Here is a 23,311-nt window from a genome sequence, read left to right as displayed (position 1 = left end):
GGGGGGACTGACCATTACTATATCACAGTGAGGGGGGGACTGGCCATTACTTTATCACAGTGAAGGGGGATTGACCATTACTATATCACAGTGAGGGGGGACTGACCATTACTATATCACAGCGAGGGAGGGACTGACCATTACTATATCACAGCGCGGGGGGGACTGACCATTACTATATCACAGTGAGGGGGGGACTGGCCATTACTACATCACAGCGAGGGGGGACTGACCATTACTATATCACAGTGAGGGGGGGACTGGCCATTACTATATCACAGTGAGGGGGGGACTGACCATTACTATATCACAGTGAGGGGGGGACTGACCATTACTATATCACAGTGAGGGGGGGACTGACCATTACTATCTCACAGTGAGGGGGGACTGACCATTACTATATCACAGTGAGGGGGGGACTGACCATTACTATATCACAGTGGGGGGGGACTGACCATTACTATATCACAGTGGGGGGGACTGACCATTACTATATCACAGCGAGGGGGGGACTGACCATTACTATATCACAGTGAGGGGGGGGACTGACTATTACTATATCACAGTGAGGCAGGACTGACCATTACTAAATCATAGTGAGGGAGGGACTGACCATTACTATATCACAGTGAGGGAGGGACTGACCATTACTATATCACAGTGAGGGAGGGACTGACCATTACTATATAACAGTGAGGGGGGACTGACCATTACTATATCACAGTGAGGGGGGGACTGGCCATTACTATATCACAGTGAGGGGGGACTGACCATTACTATATCACAGTGAGGGGGGACTGACCATTACTATATCACAGCGAGGGAAGGACTGACCATTACTATATCACAGCGCGGGGGGGACTGACCATTACTATATCACAGTGAAGCGGGGACTGGCCATTACTACATCACAGTGAGGGGGGACTGACCATTACTATATCACAGTGAGGGAGGGACTGACCATTACTATATCACAGCGCGGGGGGGACTGACCATTACTATATCACAGTGAGGGGGGGACTGGCCATTACTACATCACAGCGAGGGGGGACTGACCATTACTATATCACAGTGAGGGGGGGACTGACCATTACTATATCACAGTGAGGGAGGGACTGACCATTACTATATCACAGTGAGGGAGGGACTGACCATTACTATATCACAGTGAGGGGGGACTGACCATTACTATATCACAGTGAGGGGGGGACTGACCATTACTATATCACAGTGAGGGGGGGACTGACCATTACTATATCACAGTGAGGGGGGGACTGGCCATTACTATATCACAGTGAGGGGGGACTGACCATTACTATATCACAGTGAGGGGGGACTGACCATTACTATATCACAGCGAGGGAGGGACTGACCATTACTATATCACAGCGCGGGGGAGACTGACCATTACTATATCACAGTGAGGGGGGGACTGGCCATTACTATATCACAGTGAGGGGGGACTGGCCATTACTACATCACAGCGAGGGGGGGACTGACCATTACTATATCACAGTGAGGGGGGGACTGGCCATTACTATATCACAGTGAGGGGGGGACTGACCATTACTATATCACAGTGAGGGGGGGACTGACCATTACTATCTCACAGTGAGGGGGGGACTGACCATTACTATATCACAGCGAGGGGGGGACTGACCATTACTATATCACAGTGAGGGGGGGACTGGCCATTACTATATCACAATGAGGGGGGGACTGACCATTACTATAACACAGTGTGGGGGTGACTGACCATTACTATATCACAGTGAGGGGGGACTGACCATTACTATATCACAGTGAGGGGGGGACTGACCATTACTATATCACAGTGGGGGGGGGACTGACCATTACTATATCACAGTGGGGGGGACTGACCATTACTATATCACAGCGAGGGGGGGACTGACCATTACTATATCACAGTGAGGGGGGGGGACTGACTATTACTATATCACAGTGAGGCAGGACTGACCATTACTAAATCACAGTGAGGGAGGGACTGACCATTACTATATCACAGTGAGGGAGGGACTGACCATTACTATATCACAGTGAGGGAGGGACTGACCATTACTATATAACAGTGAGGGGGGACTGACCATTACTATATCACAGTGAGGGGGGGACTGACCATTACTATATCACAGTGAGGGGGGGACTAACCATTACTATATCACAGTGAGGGGGGGACTGACCATTACTATATCACAGTGAGGGGGGGACTGGCCATTACTATATCACAGTGAGGGGGGACTGACCATTACAATATCACAGCGAGGGGGGGACTGACCATTACAATATCACAGCGAGGGGGGGACTGACCATTACTATATCACAGCGAGGGGGGGACTGACCATTACTATATCACAGCGAGGGGGCGACTGACCATTACAATATCACAGCGAGGGGGGGACTGACCATTACTATATCACAGCGAGGGGGCGACTGACCATTACTATATCACAGCGAGGGGGGGACTGACCATTACTATATCACAGCGAGGGGGGGACTGACCAGTACTATATCACAGTGAGGGAGGGACAGACCATTAATATATCACAGTGAGGGGGGGACTGACCATTACTATATCACAGTGAGGAGGGGACTGACCATTACTATATCACAGTGAGGGGGGGACTGACCATTACTATATCACAGTGAGGGAGGGACTGACCTATACTATATCACAGCGAGGGGGGGACTGACCATTACTATATCACAGCGAGGGGGGGTCTGACCATTACTATATCACAGTGAGGGAGGGACTGACCATTACAATATCACAATGAGGGGGGGACTGACCATTACTATATCACAGCGAGGAGGGGACTGACCGTTACTATATCACAGTGAGGGAGGGACTGACCATTACTATATCACAGCGCGGGGGGGACTGACCATTACTATATCACAGTGAGGGGGGGACTGGCCATTACTACATCACAGCGAGGGGGGACTGACCATTACTATATCACAGTGAGGGGGGGACTGACCATTACTATATCACAGTGAGGGAGGGACTGACCATTACTATATCACAGTGAGGGAGGGACTGACCATTACTATATCACAGTGAGGGGGGACTGACCATTACTATATCACAGTGAGGGGGGGACTGACCATTACTATATCACAGTGAGGGGGGGACTGGCCATTACTATATCACAGTGAGGGGGGACTGACCATTACTATATCACAGTGAGGGGGGACTGACCATTACTATATCACAGCGAGGGAGGGACTGACCATTACTATATCACAGCGCGGGGGGGACTGACCATTACTATATCACAGTGAGGGGGGGACTGGCCATTACTACATCACAGCGAGGGGGGACTGACCATTACTATATCACAGTGAGGGGGGGACTGGCCATTACTATATCACAGTGAGGGAGGGACTGACCATTACTATATCACAGTGAGGAGGGGACTGACCATTACTATATCACAGTGAGGGAGGGACAGACCATTACTATATCACAGCGCGGGGGGGACTGACCATTACTATATCACAGTGAGGGGGGGACTGGCCATTACTACATCACAGCGAGGGGGGACTGACCATTACTATATCACAGTGAGGGGGGGACTGACCATTACTATATCACAGTGAGGGGGGGACTGACCATTACTATATCACAGTGAGGGGGGGACTGGCCATTACTATATCACAGTGAGGGGGGACTGACCATTACTATATCACAGTGAGGGGGGACTGACCATTACTATATCACAGCGAGGGAGGGACTGACCATTACTATATCACAGCGCGGGGGGGACTGACCATTACTATATCACAGTGAGGGGGGGACTGGCCATTACTACATCACAGCGAGGGGGGACTGACCATTACTATATCACAGTGAGGGGGGGACTGGCCATTACTATATCACAGTGAGGGAGGGACTGACCATTACTATATCACAGTGAGGGGGGGACCGACCATTACTATATCACAGTGAGGGAGGGACTGACCATTACTATATCACAGTGAGGGAGGGACTGACCATTACTATATCACAGACAGGGGGGGACTGACCATTACTCTATCACAGCGAAAGGGAGGGACTGACCATTACTATATCACAGTGAGGGAGGGACTGACCATTACTATATCACAGTGAGGGGGGACTGACCATTACTATATCACAGTGAGGGGGGACTGACCATTACTATATCACAGTGAGGGGGAACTGGCCATTACTATATCACAGCGAAGAGGGGGACTGACCATTACTATATCACAGCGAAGAGGGGGGACCGACCATTACTATATCACAGTGAGGGGGGGACTGACCATTACTATATCACAGCGAAGAGGGGGGACCGACCATTACTATATCACAGTGAGGGGGGGACTGACCATTACTATATCATAGCGAAGAGGGGGGACCGACCATTACTATATCACAGTGAGGGGGGGACTGACCATTACTATATCACAGTGAGGGGGGGACTGACCATTACTATATCACAGTGAGGGGGGGACTGACCATTACTATATCACAGTGAAGAGGGGGGACCGACCATTACTATATCACAGTGAGGGGGGGACTGACCATTACTATATCACAGTGAGGGGGGACTGACCATTACTATATCACAGCGAAGAGGGGGGACCGACCATTACTATATCACAGTGAGGGGGGGACTGACCATTACTATATCACAGCGAGGGGGGCTGACCATTACTATATCACAGTGAGAGGGGGACTGACCATTACTATATCACAGTGAGGGGGGACTGGCCATTAATATATCACAGTGAGGAGGGGACTGACCATTACTATATCACAGTGAGGAGGGGACTGACCATTACTATATCACAGTGAGGAGGGGACTGACCATTACTATATCACAATGAGGAGGGGACTGACCATTACTATATCACTGACAGGGGGGGGACTCACCATTACTATATCACAGTGAGGAGGGGACTGACCATTACTATATCACAGTGAGGAGGGGACTGACCATTACTATATCACAGTGAGGAGGGGACTGGCCATTACTATATCACAGTGAGGGGAGGACTGACCATTACTATATCACAGTGAGGGGGACTGACCATTACTATATCACAGACAGGGGGGTACTGACCATTACTCTATCACAGTTAGGGGGGACTGATCATTACTATATCACAGTGAGGGGGGACTGACCATTACTATATCACAATGAGGAGGGGACTGACCATTACTATATCACAGTGAGGGGAGGCTGACCATTACTATATCACAGTGAGGGGGGGACTGACCATTACTATATCACAGTGAGGGGGGACTGACCATTACTATATCACAGTGAGGGGGGGGACTGACCATTACTATATCACAGTGAGGGGGGGACTGACCATTACTATATCACAGTGAGGAGGGGACTGACTATTACTATATCACAGTGAGGTGGGGACTGACCATTACTATATCACAGTGAGGAGGGGACTGACCATTACTATATCACAGTGAGGAGGGGACTGACCATTACTATATCACAGACAGGGGGGGGACTCACCATTACTATATCACAGACAGGGGGGGACTCACCATTACTATATCACAGTTAGGGGGGGACTGACCATTACTATATCTCAGACAGGGGGGGGACTCACCAGGGCGGGAGGGTGACGTTGGGGTGGAAGGGGGTGAGAATGAGCAGGACACGGAGCGTTCCTGCTGCCGGAAGAAATCCCGGGGATGAAGGGATCTGTGTGAGACGAGCACCGCCGCTTCCTGCAACGATACATAGTGATCCGAGTATAGAGAAGGGGGTACATAGTGATACCGAGTATAGAGAAGGGGGTACATAGTGATACCGAGTATAGAGAAGGGGGTACATAGTGATACCGAGTATAGAGAAGGGGGTACATAGTGATACCGAGTATAGAGAAGGGGGTACCTAGTGATACCGAGTATAGAGAAGGGGGTACATAGTGATACTCAGTATAGAGGAGAAGATACATAGCGATACTGAGTATAGAGAAAGGGGTACATAGTGATAGCGAGTATAGAGAAGGGGGTACCTAGTGATACCGAGTATAGAGAAGGGGGTACATAGTGATACTCAGTATAGAGGAGAAGATACATAGCGATACTGAGTATAGAGAAAGGGGTACATAGTGATAGCGAGTATAGAGAAGGGGGTACATAGTGATAGCGAGTATAGAGAAGGGGGTACCTAGTGATACCGAGTATAGAGGAGAAGATACATAGCGATACTGAGTATGGAGGGGGATACAGAGTGATATATAGCCGTATATGCAATATATATAGTGGTATGTGATATAGATATATATATATCTACTATATATTTCTGAAAGCACTGTATGTCTGCGTCCCTAGCGGCAATCTCATTGGTCCCTTGGCCTGCCCGCCCCCGCACCTCTCATTGGCCTGAGGCAGAGTGACGGGCAAAAAAAAAAACACACACACACACACACACACACACACCCCCACGCACCCCCCCCCCCTCACACACACACACACACACACACACACACACCCTCACTCTCCCCCGTCAGTTGGACCGCAGCTCACCTTCCCCCCCCCTCCTCTCCCGGTGCCCCTCACTCTCTCCCCCCACCTCACCCAAATCCCCACGCTCCGCAACATCCCCAGCCGCACCATCACCCTCACCGTGCGCCGCGGCCCTCCTGCTCAGCAGCAAACTCCAGGCTCCTCCCCCCTCGCGGCGCGGCCCGGGCCTCCTGCTCTCCCCCTCACGTGCGCCGCTACCGGAGAGGGGAAGCGCGGCGCGGGACTCCCCCTTACGTGCGCCGCTACCGGAGAGGGGAAGCGCGGCGCGGGACTCCCCCTCACGTGCGCCGCTACCGGAGAGGGGAAGCGCGGCGCGGGACTCCCCCTCACGTGCGTCGGCTCCCGGACGGAGGAGAAGCGCGGCGCGGGTCTCCTGCCACTCTTGCCCCCCCCCCAGCTTCCCGAACTCACCTCCTGCCCCAGCCAGATGCCACGGGGTCAAGGTAAGTCACCCACCGTCTCCCACCCACGCACTGTCACCCAGTCACCCACACACCCACCCAGTCACTTTCACTCAGTCACCCACCCACTCAGTAACCCACCCACCCACTCACTTAGTCACCCAAAAACTCACTTAGTCACCCACCCACCCACTCAGTCACCCACCCACCCACTCACTCAGTCAAGTCACCCACCCAGTCAAGTCACCCACCCAGTCACCCACCCACCCAGTCAACCCAGTCACCCACCCACCCACCCAGTCACCCACCCACCCAGTCACCCACCCACCCACCCACCAAGTCACCCAGTCACCCACCCACCCAGTCACCCACCCAGTCACCCACCCAGTCACCCACCCAGTCACCCACCCAGTCACCCACCCACCCACTCAGTCACCCACCCAGTCACCCACCCACCCACCCAGTCACCCACCCAGTCACCCACCCACCCAGTCACCCACCCACCCAGTCACCCACCCAACCACCCACCCAGTCACCCACCCAGTCACCCACCCAGTCACCCAGTCACCCACCCAGTCAAGCACCCACACACCCAGTCACCCACTCACCCACCCACCCAGTCACCCACCCAGTCACCCACCCATTCAACCCACCCACCCAGTCACCCAACCCACCCACTCAAAGTCACCCACCCAGTCACCCACCCAGTCACCCACCCACCCACCGACCCAAAGTCACCCACCCACCCAAAGTCACCCACCCACCCAAAGTCAAACCCAGAGTCACCCACCCACCCACCGACCCAAAGTCACCCACCCACCGACCCAAAGTCACCCACCCACCGACCCAAAGTCAAACTGACCCAAAGTCAACCGACCCAAAGTCACCCACCCACCGACCCAAAGTCACCCACCCACCGACCCAAAGTCACTCACCCACCAACCCAAAGTCACCCACCCACCGACCCAAAGTCAAACCGACCCAAAGTCACCCACCCAGTCACCGACCTAAAGTCACCCACTCAGTCACCAACCCACCCACCCACTCAGTCAAGTGTCACCCACCCACCCACACAGTCACCCACACACTCAGTCAACTCAGTCACCCACCTAGCTGTCAAGGGGGGGGGGGAAGCCTAACCCTGTCGTACGCCCCCCCCCCCCAAAATTACATCCCGGGCAACGCCGGGTCTCTCAGCTAGTATATATATATATATCTGTATGTACCGTATATATGATTATATAGTGGTATGTGCCGTATATATGATTATATAGTGGTATGTGCCGTATATATGATTATATAGCGATATGTGCTGTATATAGCGATATGTGCCATATATATGAGTGTAACGGGTTTCCCCCCCCCAATCGCAGATTATACTGTGTGGGTGCAGGAAACATATATCGTTACTCAGCGTGGTGCATTACCTGTTGGCTCACAGGAGGGCTGAGCTTCCGCCACGGGGAAACCTGGGGCACAATACTAGCATATACCATACAATGATGCAGCGCCTCCATCTGCGATGGCTCCCGCCAGAGGGGGAGTGGTTCCTCGCAGGACAATATCCAATAACCACATACAACTGATTGTATAAGAACGAATACCTTTTACTGATGACTAGAACATGTAAGGTCAAACAAATAGTAACAGGTGTCCCTTATCTAAAGGTAACCCGACTCAATGCTTCACAAGACTAACGCTTGACGGACACCACGGTGAGTGTCCACACATATGCGTCACGGCGGACGCTACTGTCCCAACACAATGATCCCACCCTCAAGTCCAGTGAGTCCCACCCAAAGTCTCGCACTCCCAATACATAGACCAGCGTGTGTATATATGTGTGTGACTGCGCAGCCACTATGTTAAATGATAGGCCTTGTTGGTGCACGTGAGTTGTGGCGTTACCTGCCGCGGGTGCTGCTATACCGCAAAAGGATCGCTGGATGTCCTCCAAAGGTGAGGTGAATTCCAGCGTGGATAATATCACCGCTTCTTCCGTCGTCTGTATTTTAAGGATAACCCGGTTGATGTCCACAGGCTGCAGTCACTCCGTACTGAGCCTCCGCACTTATAGTCTAGAGATCCCTGCGGGACCCGGCGTAGGCCCAAGCCTCTCCGCGGAAAGCGCAGCATCCGCTGGATTCCTCACTGGCTTATAGATAAAGGGGCAGGTCCCTAACCTAGGGCCGGTCCTTATCACACTCCGCTAGGGTGGCTCAGGGCTGTCTGGGGCCTAGGGGAGTACTGGCCTAGTGCTCGGAGTCACGGACTCCAGCACCCTACCTCTTACCCCTTGCCGCTCCAGTCGCCGACTGACGTCGTAGTTCCTGCGCGCGAAATATATCTCTAGTTGCCAACAGAGATCCTCCTTCCCTATTGGCTAGTCCTTCGCGGGCTTTCTGGACCTTTACTACGCAGGCGCGAGCTCCCTGTAGTCCTGGAGTGCTCCGTTTCTCGCGCATGCGCAACGCCCCTAACAATGGCGGCGCCCTGCTCTGCGGACCGGCGGAACCACCACAACGCGATACCGGCCGCAACCCTTAGTGCTACTCGGCTCGCATATTACAGGGGAGAAGGTAATACCGCAGGGGACCTGGCTACATCCTCCCCCCGGTAAAATCCCCAACGTCCTCGCTTGGGACACAAATATCATAACTATATAGAACATTTATATAATGAAAAATGCATTGGAGACATAACTTAGCACATGCATGACTCTATACAATGTTACACAACTCCGTGAGCATCACAATCACAGATTGGATCTTGCTCCGAGAACACTGCTGAGTCTCATAATGGGGTGCCCCCATCTGATCATAGGCTACCCGGGTTGGAGGGTACCTGTTTCTTTGGCTCCGTCTGAGCTGTTCTTCAGCAACTCCCTCGGGGGAGTAATAAGCACAATCCTGAGGCTCAGCCTCTTCCCTTGAGGGGAGAAATGTCTCTGAATAGTCTCTGTTAGGCACAAAGCTCGGGCTCTGTGGATCCAAAGGCTGGCCTGTTGGTGCCACCTTAGTAGGCTTTGGCCTACAGGGCCCTTTACCCGTAGCTCCTCCGGGAGATGCCCCTTCTGTGGAGTAGTCCCTTTGAGAGGGTCCCTCCAAGGGATCTTCAGTAATGTCAGAGGGGCTCTCATTATGGACAGTCTCTTGACCCTGCTCTGGTAATTCGGGCTCACCGTTGAGCGGTGTGGCTAATATCTCAATCTCTTCATCTTCCACTTGAGGAATGGGAAGAAGATGATTGCGGTGCCATACCTTTACCCGGCCGTTAGTGTCTTTGATACGATAGACCGGGAGGCCAGGCATTTGGGATTCTATCTCATACACTCCATCTCTCCAACGGTCGGCCAGTTTATGTTTTCCTGGGACGCATAAGTTCTGAAGCAACACAGCATCTCCTAGCCGAAGTTCCCGATACCGGACTTTATGGTCGTATCGCCTCTTATTATCAGCATTTAGCTTAGCGGTGGATTTCTCTGCCTGCCGATATGCCTGTTGCAAGCTGTCTTTGAGTCGTTGCACATATTTAAAATGGGTAGCATTATGTATCCCATCCGTGGAGATTCTAAGACGCACATCCACTGGTAATCGGGCTCCTCTCCCAAACATCAGAAAGTACGGGGAGAACCCGGTGGACTCGTGTCGGGTGCAATTATACGCATGCACCAAGGTTTCTACATGTCGACTCCACTCCGATTTCTGGGCACTCTGTAGTGTTCATAGCATGTCTAACAATGTCCGATTAAACCGCTCTGGTAGGGCATCTCCTTCGGGGTGATATGGGGTCGTTCGGGATTTGGCAATGTTCAGCATTCGGAGCAGTTCCCTGATCAAGGTACTCTCGAAATCCCGCCCTTGGTCAGAGTGGAGGCGGTTGGGAAGGCCGTAATGTACAAAGTATTTTTCCCACAATATCTTCGCCACGGTGATGGCTTTCTGGTCTTTAGTAGGGAAAGCTTGAGCATACCGCGTGTAGTGGTCTGTGATAACCAGCATGTTGCATATCCCCCGGCTATCCGGTTCAATACACAGGAAGTCCATACACACGAGGTCCATGGGGCCCGAACTCTGCAGATGACCCATGGGGGCCGCTCGGGTAGGCAGGGTTTTTCGCTGTATACACCTAGTACATCGGCGACAATGACGCTCAACGGCCTCTCGCATCTTAGGCCAAAAAAAACGATCTCGGACCAGCCCAAAGGTTTTATCGGTACCAAGGTGTCCATGATCATAATGTAGGGACTTCAGCACCAGAAATTGTAGGTTCTTAGGGAGGACTAGTTGTCTTCTATCCGGGTGGTTGTGATACTGTACCACCCGGTAGAGTAAGCAATTGTCTATTTCGAAATTGTCCCACTCCCGCATGAGTAGGGCCACCAAGTTTTTGGGTGCACACTTAAGAAGGGCCGGGTTCCCCTTTATTACGGCTCTCCGGATGATACCAATAATAGGGTCTCGCACTTGGTAATCTACTAGGTCCTTCCACCGTAGTACTTTATCAGGCGTGATGTTCATCCCTTTAGGATCACAGTAAGCGTCTGGGACAGCCTGCGACCGACATCCCAATGAATCGACCACTCTTAATTCTGAGAACGCCACTTGGTCGTCGATGATAGCGGCCATGCTACACATAGCTCGCACTGCGGGCCCAGTCAGTTCTTCCCATTCCTCGTCATCTGGGATGGCACTTAGCCCGGGTCTTCGGGAGAGGGCGTCCGCTCCGACATTCAGGGGTCCTGGCTTGTACTTCATGGAGAAGTTGTAACTGTTCAGGGCGGCCAACCAGCGGTGTCCGGCGGCGTCCAGTTTAGCCGAGGTATTGACATAAGTAAGGGGATTGTTATCAGTCCTCACTTCGAAAGCAACCCCGTACAGGTAATCGTGTAGTTTCTCGGTAATAGCCCACTTGAGAGCCAGGAATTCTAACTTGTGGACGGGGTATCTCTACTCGCTGGGTGTCAAGCTGCGACTGATGTAAGCCACAGGCCGCAGACCCTCAGGGTGCTTCTGGTGCCGGACGGCGCCTAGACCATTTAGACTGGCATCCACATGCAGGACGTATGGCTGCTCAGGGTCCGCTTATGCAAGCACGGTTGCTTCGGTCAGACACCCCTTCAGTTTCAGGAAGGCTTGCTCACACTCTGATGTCCATTTGTCACCGAACGGTTGGCGGGCCGATACAGCCTTCTTCCCGGTCTCTGCAGGGTATATTTTCAACAGGTTGTTCAGGGGCTTAGCCTTGCTCGAGTATCCTTCCACAAAGCGGCGGTAATACCCACAGAATCCCAGGAAGGACCGCAACTCTGTGACGTTCTCGGGGCGAGGCCAGTTTACTACGGCCTCTACCTTGGCAGGGTCAGTGGCGATCCCCTTGGCGGACACTATGTGTCCCACGTAGGTCACCGATGTGTGGCAAAAACGGCATTTGTCTAGGGATAATTTCAACCCTTCGTTCCCCAGACGGTCGATTACCTTAAATAACCGCTCTTCGTGTTCCTCTAAAGTTTTCCCGAAGACGATAATGTCATCTAGGTATACCAGACATTCCCGTGGAATCATGTCCCCGATAGTCTTTTCCATCAACCGCTGGAACGTGGCCGGCGCCCCACATATACCTTGGGGCATACGGGTGAATTGATAGAATCCCAAGGGGCAGACGAAAGCTGTTTTTTCTTGATCCTCCGTGCTCATAGGTACCTGATAGTACCCGGATCGGAGATCGAGCACACTGAACCACTGACTTCCATTTAGCGCGTTCAGTATTTCTTCAATGCGCGGAAGGGTGTACTGATCCGGTATCGTGCGGTTGTTCAATGTCCGATAATCAATACACAGTCGTACGGCTCCGTTCTTTTTACGCACCACCACGATGGGGGACGCATATGGGCCCCGAGACTCTATCAAAATCCCGGAATCTTCCATATCGTGGAGAACGTTCCTCACGTCTTCTATATCTCGTGGGGCGAGGCGGCGTGACCGTTCTCGGAACGGGGTGGTATCACTCAATTGGATGGTATGTTGGGCACTGCGACTACACCCCACATCCATCTCACTCGTGGAGAACACATGTCGTCGTTGAGCCAACTGCGCGACCAGCCGCTCTTTCCACTGGGTAGGTAGTGTCGACTCACCGAAATTAAAATTCATCTCAACGGACTGCTCACCCGCGGCCGCCGTCTTCATCTCCGGTGTGTCTACGACAGGGCTGACCGGATATATGCTCCCCAACTTCTGTCCGACATCCAATTTCATCGGAAAGGGGGAGATGTTCTGCACATACACGTGGGTTCGGCGCGGGATCTTAGTGGTCCATTCCCTCACCTCCGGGAGTATCTTATATCCTCTCTGGACTTCTTCTTCCGGGGTACTTTCCAGGGAGAAAAGCTGATCCTCCCCCTCTCGGTGCGGGTAGCAACACCAGACGGGCAGCCTCCGCACTCCCCCCGGTAATATGGTCATCAGTCCGGCCTGGCGATTGTATAGGTCCCCATGTCGTTCTAGGGCATAGATCCGTTGGCACTCGTCTCGTAGAACTGGATCTAGAAGAGCGGTGGCTAGGGGTAACTCGTTAGTCTCTTTTAGGTACTGCCGGAACACTGCTTGTACTATATCCGCGTTAGTGCCTAGAATGATCGGGTACTTGCATTGTCCTTGGGGTTCTGGGCATACCAAAGCCGCTAACTGCATGGGATGTCGTTTCCCGGTGTTCAGTTGGAGTATTTCCATCTGCACCTGTACAATCCCAGTGATAGGGTAGTCTTCATTACTTAGCTCTCGTACGGTCACGTGTTCAGCCGGACGCAGGGTACAGTGCCGGAGGTGCTGTTCGTAGAACGGATGATATATGATGGTCACTTGCGACCCTGTATCCAGTAGGGCCGATGCGTAGATCCCTTCTACTAAGCCGGGTACAATGGCTGCAGGGCCTACTTGGCTGTAAGGCCCTCGGTGGGAGGTATCCGTCTGGGCCTCCGTATCGGTCGGGGCTGGGGAGTTCCCTTGGGGGGTTTCCACCTCAGGTCCGGCGGCTTGCGCTTGGCATACCATCGTCCGAGCCGGGTTTGGTCGAGTGGACGTTTTGTCCTCAGGGAGCTCCTCCCGTTCTGGGCAGGCCCGAGTGAAATGGCCCTTCTTACCGCAGGTGTAACAAAGGCGGTCCCTTGATTCAGGACGGCCACGGTACGGGGCGGGGAATTTCGATTCAGCCTAGCTTTGGAGCCCGCACCCTTAGGGGCGACTTCCTCTTCTGGAGTCGCGGGATTCTTGGCTTTAGCCCCAGTGGCTTTAGTCGGGTCACTGGGGGTGGCCTCCTTACTCTTGGCGGGAGTATGCAACCGGCCATATGCCTCATGCTTGTTGATCTCATCTACTAGATCCTCCCAGCTAGGGGGTTCGTTCCGCATCAGGGAGCATTTGACCAAGAGGGCGATAGGGTTGTCGGGCAGGGCTCCTTTCTGGAATTGATTCCAACAATACTCGTCCACCTGAGTGGACTTGATCTGGTCTCGTTTCCGCATATCCCATAAGACTTTCGGTGGAGGTAGACAGACAGCTCCTCTCCCGGTTTCTGGCGAAGATTGAGGTACCTCAGCATCAGTTGGCCTTCATCCTCGGTCCGCCCGTAAGCACGCTCAAGCGTCTCCAACATCTTCTGAGCAGTGATATCGGCATGTTGATCCTTAGCCAGCCGAATAGTGATGGAAGCGGGGGCCCGCAGACACTCCATTTGGCGTTGTCGTTTGACTAGCTCAGGGCATGTCCACTCCTCCACCACCTGCGAAGTATACTCTATCCAGGCGTCGAACGCCTCTTCGCCCGTTGGTGTCGGTTTAGTGCCTGAAAAGATCTTCAATTTACGATATTGTTGTTGCATGGATGCTTCAGCCCTGGCTCCTCCCAACTCGGCAAGACTTTGAGCTAACATTTGAATCTCATTTCTTCCGCTAGTCGGGACTGGTGCAATACTGAGCGGCGGGCTGTGGTCGGCAGCTGTGCCTACGATAGACTCACAATAACTCTCAGGGGAAGAAGACGAGGCGCACCTATCCACCTCCTCTAAGTTCGGGTGAGGGCTGTCAGGTTCTGACTTGATGGGCCGCGCAGGGTATACCACCGCACAGCTCGACTCGGCCGGGCCGTCAAACCATACACTAGCTGGTCCTTGTTCTTCATTTACATCGTGCCCAATGTCCACTAATACTGAATAATGCCCTTTGGCCTCTGTGCATTGATCCACCAAGGCTAGGGCGTTTCTACCCCGGAGATGAGAATGTTGGCGCAGAGCCACTCGTATGGCCATAGACGGGATGTCTATAGGGATGCCGCACACCGCCAGAGTGCGGCCCGGTGGCACTTCCAGCCTCGTGGCCCACTCATATACTTCTGAGCACGACAGGCACGGGAATTCGGGTGACATTTTAGAACGTCTGTTGAATAGGGCACCCCAGGTCTAAGATCTCAGCAGCGCCTCCAAATGTAACAGGTTTTCCCCACCCCAATCGCAGATTTATACTGTGTGGGTGTAGGAAACATATATCGTTACTCAGTGTGGTGCATAACCTGTTGGCTCACAGGAGGGCTGAGCTTCCGCCACGGGGAAACCTGGGGCACAATACTAGCATATACCATACAATGATGCAGCGCCTCCACCTGCGATGGCTCCCGCCAGAGGGGGAGTGGTTCCTCGCAGGACAATATCCAATAACCACATACAACTGATTGTATAAGAACGAATACCTTTTTACTGATGACTAGAACATGTAAGGTCAAACAAATAGTAACAGGTGTCCCTTATCTAAAGGTAACCTGACTCAATGCTTCACAACACTAACACTTGACGGACACCACGGCGAGTGTCCACACATATGCGTCACAGCGGACGCTACTGTCCCAACACAATGATCCCACCCTCAAGTCCAGTGAGTCCCACCCAAAGTCTCGCACTCCCAATACATAGACCAGCGTGTGTATATATGTGTGTGACTGCGCAGCCACTATGTCAGATGATAGGCCTTGTTGGTGCACGCGAGTTGTGGCATTACCTGCCCGGGCTCCAGCCGCGGGTGCTGCTATACCGCAAAAGGATCGCTGGATGTCCTCCAAAGGTGAGGTGAATTCCAGCGTGGATAATATCACCGCTTCTTCCGTCGTCTGTACTTTAAGGATAACCCGGTTGATGTCCACAGGCTGCAGTCACTCCATACTGAGCCTCCGCACTTATAGTCTAGAGATCCCTGCGGGACCCGGCGTAGGCCCAAGCCTCTCCGCGGAAAGCGCAGCGTCCGCTGGATTCCTCACTGGCTTATAGATAAAGGGGCAGGTCCCTAACCTAGGGCCGGTCCTTATCACACTCCGCTAGGGTGGCTCAGGGCTGTCTGGGGCCTAGGGGAGTACTGGCCTAGTGCTCGGAGTCACGGACTCCAGCACCCTACCTCATACCCCTTGCCGCTCCAGTCGCCGACTGACGTCGTAGTTCCTGCGCGTGAAATATATCTCTAGTTGCCAACAGAGATCCTCCTTCCCTATTGGCTAGTCCTTCGCGGGCTTTCTGGACCTTTACTACACAGGCGCGAGCTCCCTGTAGTCCTGGAGTGCTCCGTTTCTCGCGCATGCGCAACACCCCTAACAATGGCGGCGCCCTGCTCCGCGGACCGGCGGAACCACCACAACGCGATACCGGCCGCAACCCTTAGTGCTACTCGGCTCGCATATTACAGGGGAGAAGGTAATACCGCAGGGGACCTGGCTACATGAGTATATATCGGTATGTGCTGTATCTATCAGTATATAGCCAGAATATAGCAACCCTGTCACCAATCGCCACACGTGGGGAATCGGCCATGAACGCGGTGAATGAGTTTGCAGCTCCCACAGTTAAATAAACTTTTTCCTGACGCCGTGCGCTGGTTTCCGGTTTCTGAGCGAGACAATGAAGTGACGCAGCCTATTTTGATCTGGTTCAATACTGATTGGCCGGCTTCGCCGGGCAATTCAGTTAAACAGCAATTCTACTTGTTGCCAAGTAGAACAAAGAAAAACCAGTCAAACAAATATATAAGGGAACCAACAAGTGCACTGTAAAAAATGCACTTAAAAAAGAAGGGTTAACTCAGAAGAACCCCTGATGGGGGACACCGAGCAGAGCACCCCGCCTAACGCCCACTGGGAGGCAAACTCCGAAACCGTCCCAGCGGACTCGGCGTATGTGAACTCTGCCCGAATACGGGAGTGCACCAGCGCCCGGAATACTGCCACGATGTTTGTTGGGACCCCCCTCTCCAAACGCTGCTTCCTGGTCTTATAAATGGCTACCTTAGCCACTGCCAGGAGCAGGTTGACCAGGAGATCCTTAGGCTTATTGTCTCGGGACACTGGGCACCCAAAAATAAAAAGATGAGGAGAGAAGTTTAACCAGAACTGCAGGAGAAGGCTCCTCAAGAAGGACAAGAGGGGCTGCAGTCTGGCGCAACTCAGATAAATGTGGAATACGGACTCCCGCTCGCCACAGAAGGGACAGGCGGTGGGGGAGTCCGTGAAGTGTGCCAAGTACTCTCCTGTGCTCAGTGCACCGTGGAGGACCCTCCAACTCAAATCCCCGGCGGGACGGGGAACCAAAGCTGAATAGAGCTCTCTCCACCGGGGTCTCTCGCCCTCGTTCCCAAAAAATACCCGCCTCCAGATGGTATCTGGGCGGGTGACAAGGGCGAGGTAGTGCACTATATGGAGCACCAGAGAATACAGGACTTTCCTTGGCATGCCGCGAAAACATGCCGGGGACATATCCCCCAACCTGCTGAGGTTGGGGGAGAGAGGAGCCCGAGGGGGTTGCCGTGGTTTGGGTTCTACGCAAAGATCCGGAGAGCTGAAGTTGATAGGTTGACAAGGCTCTCCGGTCTGCAAAACCCCCTCGATGAAGGTGCGTGAGTCGGGGTGGATGGCATCTTTAATCTCCTGGATCAAACGAAGAGGGACACGGGCAGTAAGCAGACCCATACGGGGCGCGAGATCCTCTGCTCCTACCAAGTCTCGCCGCTCATAGTCCAGGAGATCTCCGACTCTGGTCACCTGCGCCAGGATTAGTCGGCGGCAAATAGAGGGTGAATCCAACACCCGAGCCCCCACTGCCTGATTATACAGCAGGGGCTCGGCGAGGAAATCAACCCCCACCGCCTGTTCCTTCCTGGTCGCGGAGACCAATTTCCAGGCCTTCAGTAAGTCCCGGTAGTATGCCGGCAGCACCGAGAGGTCTCTACCTAAACCCTCAGGCCTGATGATAAACAGTTGCCGGTCATACCTCATATTGCGCAGCTGGCGAAAGAAACTGGTTGCCAGCTGGCACCACTGCGGAGACGGATCTACGAATAGGTATCTCTGCAGGTACTGGAGGCGGAAAGTGTGTAACTGGGAGCGGACACACACCACTCCCTGTCCACCCTCCTCCAAAGGGAGACACGCAACTCCCGCAGAGACCCAATGCTTCCCCATCCAGAGGAAATCCATCAACCTCCTCTGGATCTTGTTGATAAATTTGGGGGTTGGACCCATGGCTATCAGCCGGTGCCAAAGCTGACTGGCCACCAGCTGATTAATCACCAGGGTCCTTCCCCTAAGGGAAAGCATTCTCGACAGATACACCCATGACCCCAGACGAGCAATGACCCGTTCTTCAAGATCACTGAAGTTTTCTGGGGCCGGGTCCTCCGCAGCAGACAGGTAGACTCCCAGATACTTGAGAGTATCGCTCTCCCACGAGACATTCCGAAACGTGGGGGGCAAAGAGTCCCACCAATATGCCGGAGCACTTGGACCAGTTGATCCGAGCAGAAGAGGCCGCGGTGTAGACCTCTTGGCACGCTTGTGCCCGCTCTAGATCATCTAGGTCCTGGGCCACGAGGAGCACGTCATCGGCATAAGCCGACAGGACTACTCGCATGTCGGGCTCCCGCAGCACCAGCCCGGTGAGCCTCCTCCTCAGTAGGCAGAGGAAGGGCTCAATGGCCAGCGCGTACAGTTGCCCAGAAAGGGGGCACCCTTGACGTACTCCCCGACCAAACACAAAAGGTGCCGTCAGGGACCAGTTGATCTTCACCAGACACTCTGCAGAGGCGCACAGCATCTGGAGAAAGCCCACAAATTGTGGGCCGAAGCCAAACGCCCGCAGGGTCTGCATAAGGTAACGGTGATCCACTCTGTCAAACGCCTTCTCCTGATCTAGGGACAGGAAGGCGAGTGATAGACCAGTCCTCTGCGCGTAGTGCATCAGGTCCCGGACCAGAAAAATGTTGTCATGAATGCTCCGGCCCGGGACAGTATAGGACTGGTCGGGGTGAATCACCTCTGCCAGCACGGACTTGAGCCTCAGCGAAAGCGCTTTGGCTACGATCTTATAGTCCGTGCTGAGCAGTGAGACCGGTCGCCAATTAGAGATCTGACGGAGATCCCCCTTCTTCGGCAGCAAAGACAGTATTGCCTGCCGACACGAAAGTGGCATCTCACCGATCTCAAGGGCTTCAGCTAGGACCTCGGTGAAATCAGGTCCCAGCATCTCCCAGAAAAACCAGAAGAACTCCACAGTCAGCCCGTCTAGCCCCGGCGCTTTTCCGCGGGACATGAGAATGAGGGCTTCAGAGAGCTCGGCCAGAGTCAAAGGTAACTCAAGCCGCTCCCTTCCATCCCCACCGACCGTGGGAAGCCCCTCCCATAAGACCCTGCATTTATCTGGCTGGATGACCTCCGGAGAGAAAAGATCTACATAGAATCTCTGGGTTCTGTCCCGGATGCTCTCCGGGTCAGTCAGAGGGGTACCGTCCTCTGCCAACAGGCATGTGATATGTCTACGGTTTCCCCTCTTTTTCTCCAGTGCGTAGAAGAGGCGCGACCCGCGATCCATCTCTCGAAGGAAGTTGATGCGGGATCGCACATACGCCCCCCGAGCTCTCCGATCTTCCAAGTCCCGGAGAGCGGACTTCCTCTCCACGTACATACTCTGCAGGTATTGGTCTCCTGCCACAGACAGCCGCTTCTCGAGATCGAGCACCTCCTCCCTGAGGGCCTCGATCTCAGCATCGCGCCGCCCGTTGGCACCTTTTGTGTACTCCTGACACACGAGGCGCAGATGAACCTTGCCCACGTCCCACCACTGCTCTAACGTGGCAAAGTCTGACCTGCAACCTCTCCAGGCCATCCAAAAGTCTCGGACCGTCGTCGCAAACCCCTTGTCCTCCAACAACGTATTGTTGAAGTGCCAATATGCGGCCGAGGGTGCTGCAGGTAGCAGCGTCACCGTCACGGATGCAGAATTGTGGTCCGAAAACGGCGCCAGCCTAATGGCACTGGACTGGGCTCGCGACAGGCTGTGGCTGGAAATATACAGCCTGTCGATCCGGGACCAGGACATCCGTTCACCCCTAAACACCCTAACATGGGTGAACTCAGTGGATGCCTCAGGATGTTGTTCTCGCCAGACGTCTACCAAGGAGTAGCGGGTGATGACCTCCCGCAAGGCCGACACAGAACACGGGTGTGGCTCCGGACCATTCCGGTCTTTCCGAGCCTCGAGGGTACAGTTAAAATCACCCCCGAGCACCACGTATTCGTCCGCGTCGACTGTGTCCAGGTATTCAGACATTCTGACGAAGAACTGCCTTCTCAGGGGTCCGGTGGCAGGAGCATACACGTTCAGGAAATTAAACGTGTAGTCCTCGTGTCGGACCCTGATATGCAACAGGCGACCTGGAACAACAGCTTTGGCAAGCAGCAGCTCAGGTTGAAAGGATTCAGAGAACAGGGTCACCACCCCACAAGATGTCGAAGTGAGGTGGCTGAAAAAGACTTTGCCTCGCCACTCCAGATGCCAGCTGGCTTCAGCCTCTGGAGTGGTATGGGTTTCCTGCAGGAAACTCACAGAATACTTTCCCTTTTGTAAAAAGGAGAGTACCTGGAACCTGCGAAACCCGTCCTTACATCCATTAACGTTTAGCGTACCGATGCTCAAAGCCATTGGAAATCAAGAGTCTTGCTTCCCATAGGCGCTCAGGGTACTATACCCCGAGAAGCCTTTACGTGCTCTCGCAACACTTTGTTAAACTTTAGGACCCGAACATGTTCGATAGTCCCGGAAAGTTTGACCTTGTGGTTAGCCTTGATATATACTCTGAGAGAGTGGAGAATGACCGAAGCATCCTTCCACCTCTCAAGGGCCAACTGCACCTTCGTATGTCCGTGTCTACAGAGGGTTTCATCCAGGAAACTATCTAGCTCCCGGGCAGGGATAACGGGGATCGAGGAGTCCACCGACTCCATGGTGCCAGAGGACTCCCCACTGAGCCCCAACTCCCCAGGCTCCTCTTGGCTGGAGAATTCAAGACCCCCGTCCTTCTCAGCGGGGGCCTCTCAGCCCTAGATTGGATCCCCTCCTCGGTGTTTCCACGAGGGGGTCCACTGTGCTCTCCACCTCCATCCCCGAGTCAGGATGTTCAGGGGCATCTGGTGGCGACATGGCAGAGGCAGTGGTCTCCCGAGAGTCCTTGGGGGCCACAGAAGCACACATGCCACGGGTTTTCGCATCACCTGCGGGAGGGCACTCACCAACCGCGGGAGGGCCCTCACCATCCGCGGGAGGGCCCCCACCATCCGCGGGAGGGCTCTCACCACCCGCGGGAGGGCCCTCACCATCCGCGGGAAGGGCCAGGTACCCGCTTCACTCACCCCCTCTTCCCTCAATAAAGCAGATATTGTGCCTTAACCCCTTCATTGCCTTAGCGGATATCCACTAAGGTAATGAAGCTGCTTTAATCTAATTTTTATTATTAGTGTGCGGGAGCAGGGGGTCTCCTGAGCTGAACCGCATTGATTTCAGCCTCTGGACCCCTGCTTCACGAGTTACAGGCCCTGTTATGGGGTGCTGGTTGAGACTGGCACCCGATGCCCCATGCCAGGGCCTGTAACTCGTGAAGCAGGGGGTCGCTGAGGCTGAAATCAGAGCGGTTCAGCTCAGGAGACCCCCTGCTCCCGCACACTAATAATATAAATTACAGCGGTGTGAAAAAGAAAGTACACCCTCTGAATTCCATAGTGTTACATATCAGGGAATAATAACAATCACCTGTTCCTCAGCAGGTCCTAAAAAAGCAGCTCGGAGCTCAGTGCGCGAGACCCCAGTGTGCGCGAGACCCCAGTGTGCGCGAGACCCCAGTGTGCGCGAGACCCCAGTGTGCGCGAGACCCCAGTGTGCGCGAGACCCCAGTGTGCGCGAGACCCCAGTGTGCGCGAGACCCCAGTGTGCGCGAGACCCCAGTGTGCGCGAGACCCCAGTGTGCGCGAGACCCCAGTGTGCGCGAGACCCCAGTGTGCGCGAGACCCCGGTGTGCGCGAGACCCCAGTGTGCGCGAGACCCCAGTGTGTGCGCGAGACCCCAGTGTGTGCGCGAGACCCCAGTGTGCGCGAGACCCCAGTGCGTGAGACCCCAGGGTGTGCGCGAGACCCCAGTGTGTGCGCGAGACCCCAGTGTGTGCGCGAGACCCCAGTGTGTGCGCGAGACCCCAGTGTGCGCGAGACCCCAGTGCGTGAGACCCCAGTGTGCGCGAGACCCCAGTGTGCGCGAGACCCCGGTGTACGCGAGACCCCAGTGTGCGCGAGACCCCAGTGCGTGAGACCCCAGTGTGCGCGAGACCCCGGTGTACGCGAGACCCCAGTGTGCGCGAGACCCCAGTGTGCGCGAGACCCCAGTGTGCGCGAGACCCCAGTGTGCGCGAGACCCCGGTGTACGCGAGACCCCAGTGTGCGCGAGACCCCAGTGTGTGCGCGAGACCCCAGTGTGTGCGCGAGACCCCAGTGTGTGCGCGAGACCCCAGTGTGTGCGCGAGACCCCAGTGTGTGCGCGAGACCCCAGTGTGCGCGAGACCCCAGTGTGTGCGCGAGACCCCAGTGTACGCGAGACCCCAGTGTGCGCGAGACCCCAGTGTGCGCGAGACCCCAGTGTGTGCGCGAGACCCCAGTGTGCGCGAGACCCCAGTGTGCGCGAGACCCCAGTGTGCGCGAGACCCCAGTGTGCGCGAGACCCCAGTGTGCGCGAGACCCCAGTGTGCGCGAGACCCCAGTGTGTGCGAGACCCCAGTGTGCGCGAGACCCCAGTGTGCGCGAGACCCCGGTGTACGCGAGACCCCAGTGTGCGCGAGACCCCAGTGTGTGCGCGAGACCCCAGTGTGCGCGAGACCCCGGTGTACGCGAGACCCCAGTGTGCGCGAGACCCCAGTGTGTGCGCGAGACCCCAGTGTGCGCGAGACCCCAGTGTGCGCGAGACCCCGGTGTACGCGAGACCCCAGTGTGCGCGAGACCCCAGTGTGCGCGAGACCCCAGGGTGT

At 54.5% G+C, this 23,311-nt stretch overlaps 1 protein-coding gene across 1 annotated transcript in view; it reads right to left on the bottom strand.

The window, feature by feature from the left end:
* LOC142466409 (uncharacterized) overlaps positions 1-23,311 on the bottom strand; it is an 83,528-nt gene that overhangs the window by 16,065 nt on the left and 44,152 nt on the right. The window contains exon 8 of the mRNA XM_075571330.1: positions 5,620-5,740. Coding sequence (XP_075427445.1) covers positions 5,620-5,740 — 121 coding nt within the window. The remainder of the gene's footprint in view (positions 1-5,619; positions 5,741-23,311) is intronic.

The sequence above is a fragment of the Ascaphus truei genome, chromosome 1, assembly GCF_040206685.1.
Source record: "Ascaphus truei isolate aAscTru1 chromosome 1, aAscTru1.hap1, whole genome shotgun sequence".
In the NCBI taxonomy this organism is placed as follows: Eukaryota; Metazoa; Chordata; class Amphibia; order Anura; family Ascaphidae; genus Ascaphus; species Ascaphus truei.
This window is presented reverse-complemented; position numbering and strand designations above follow the sequence as displayed.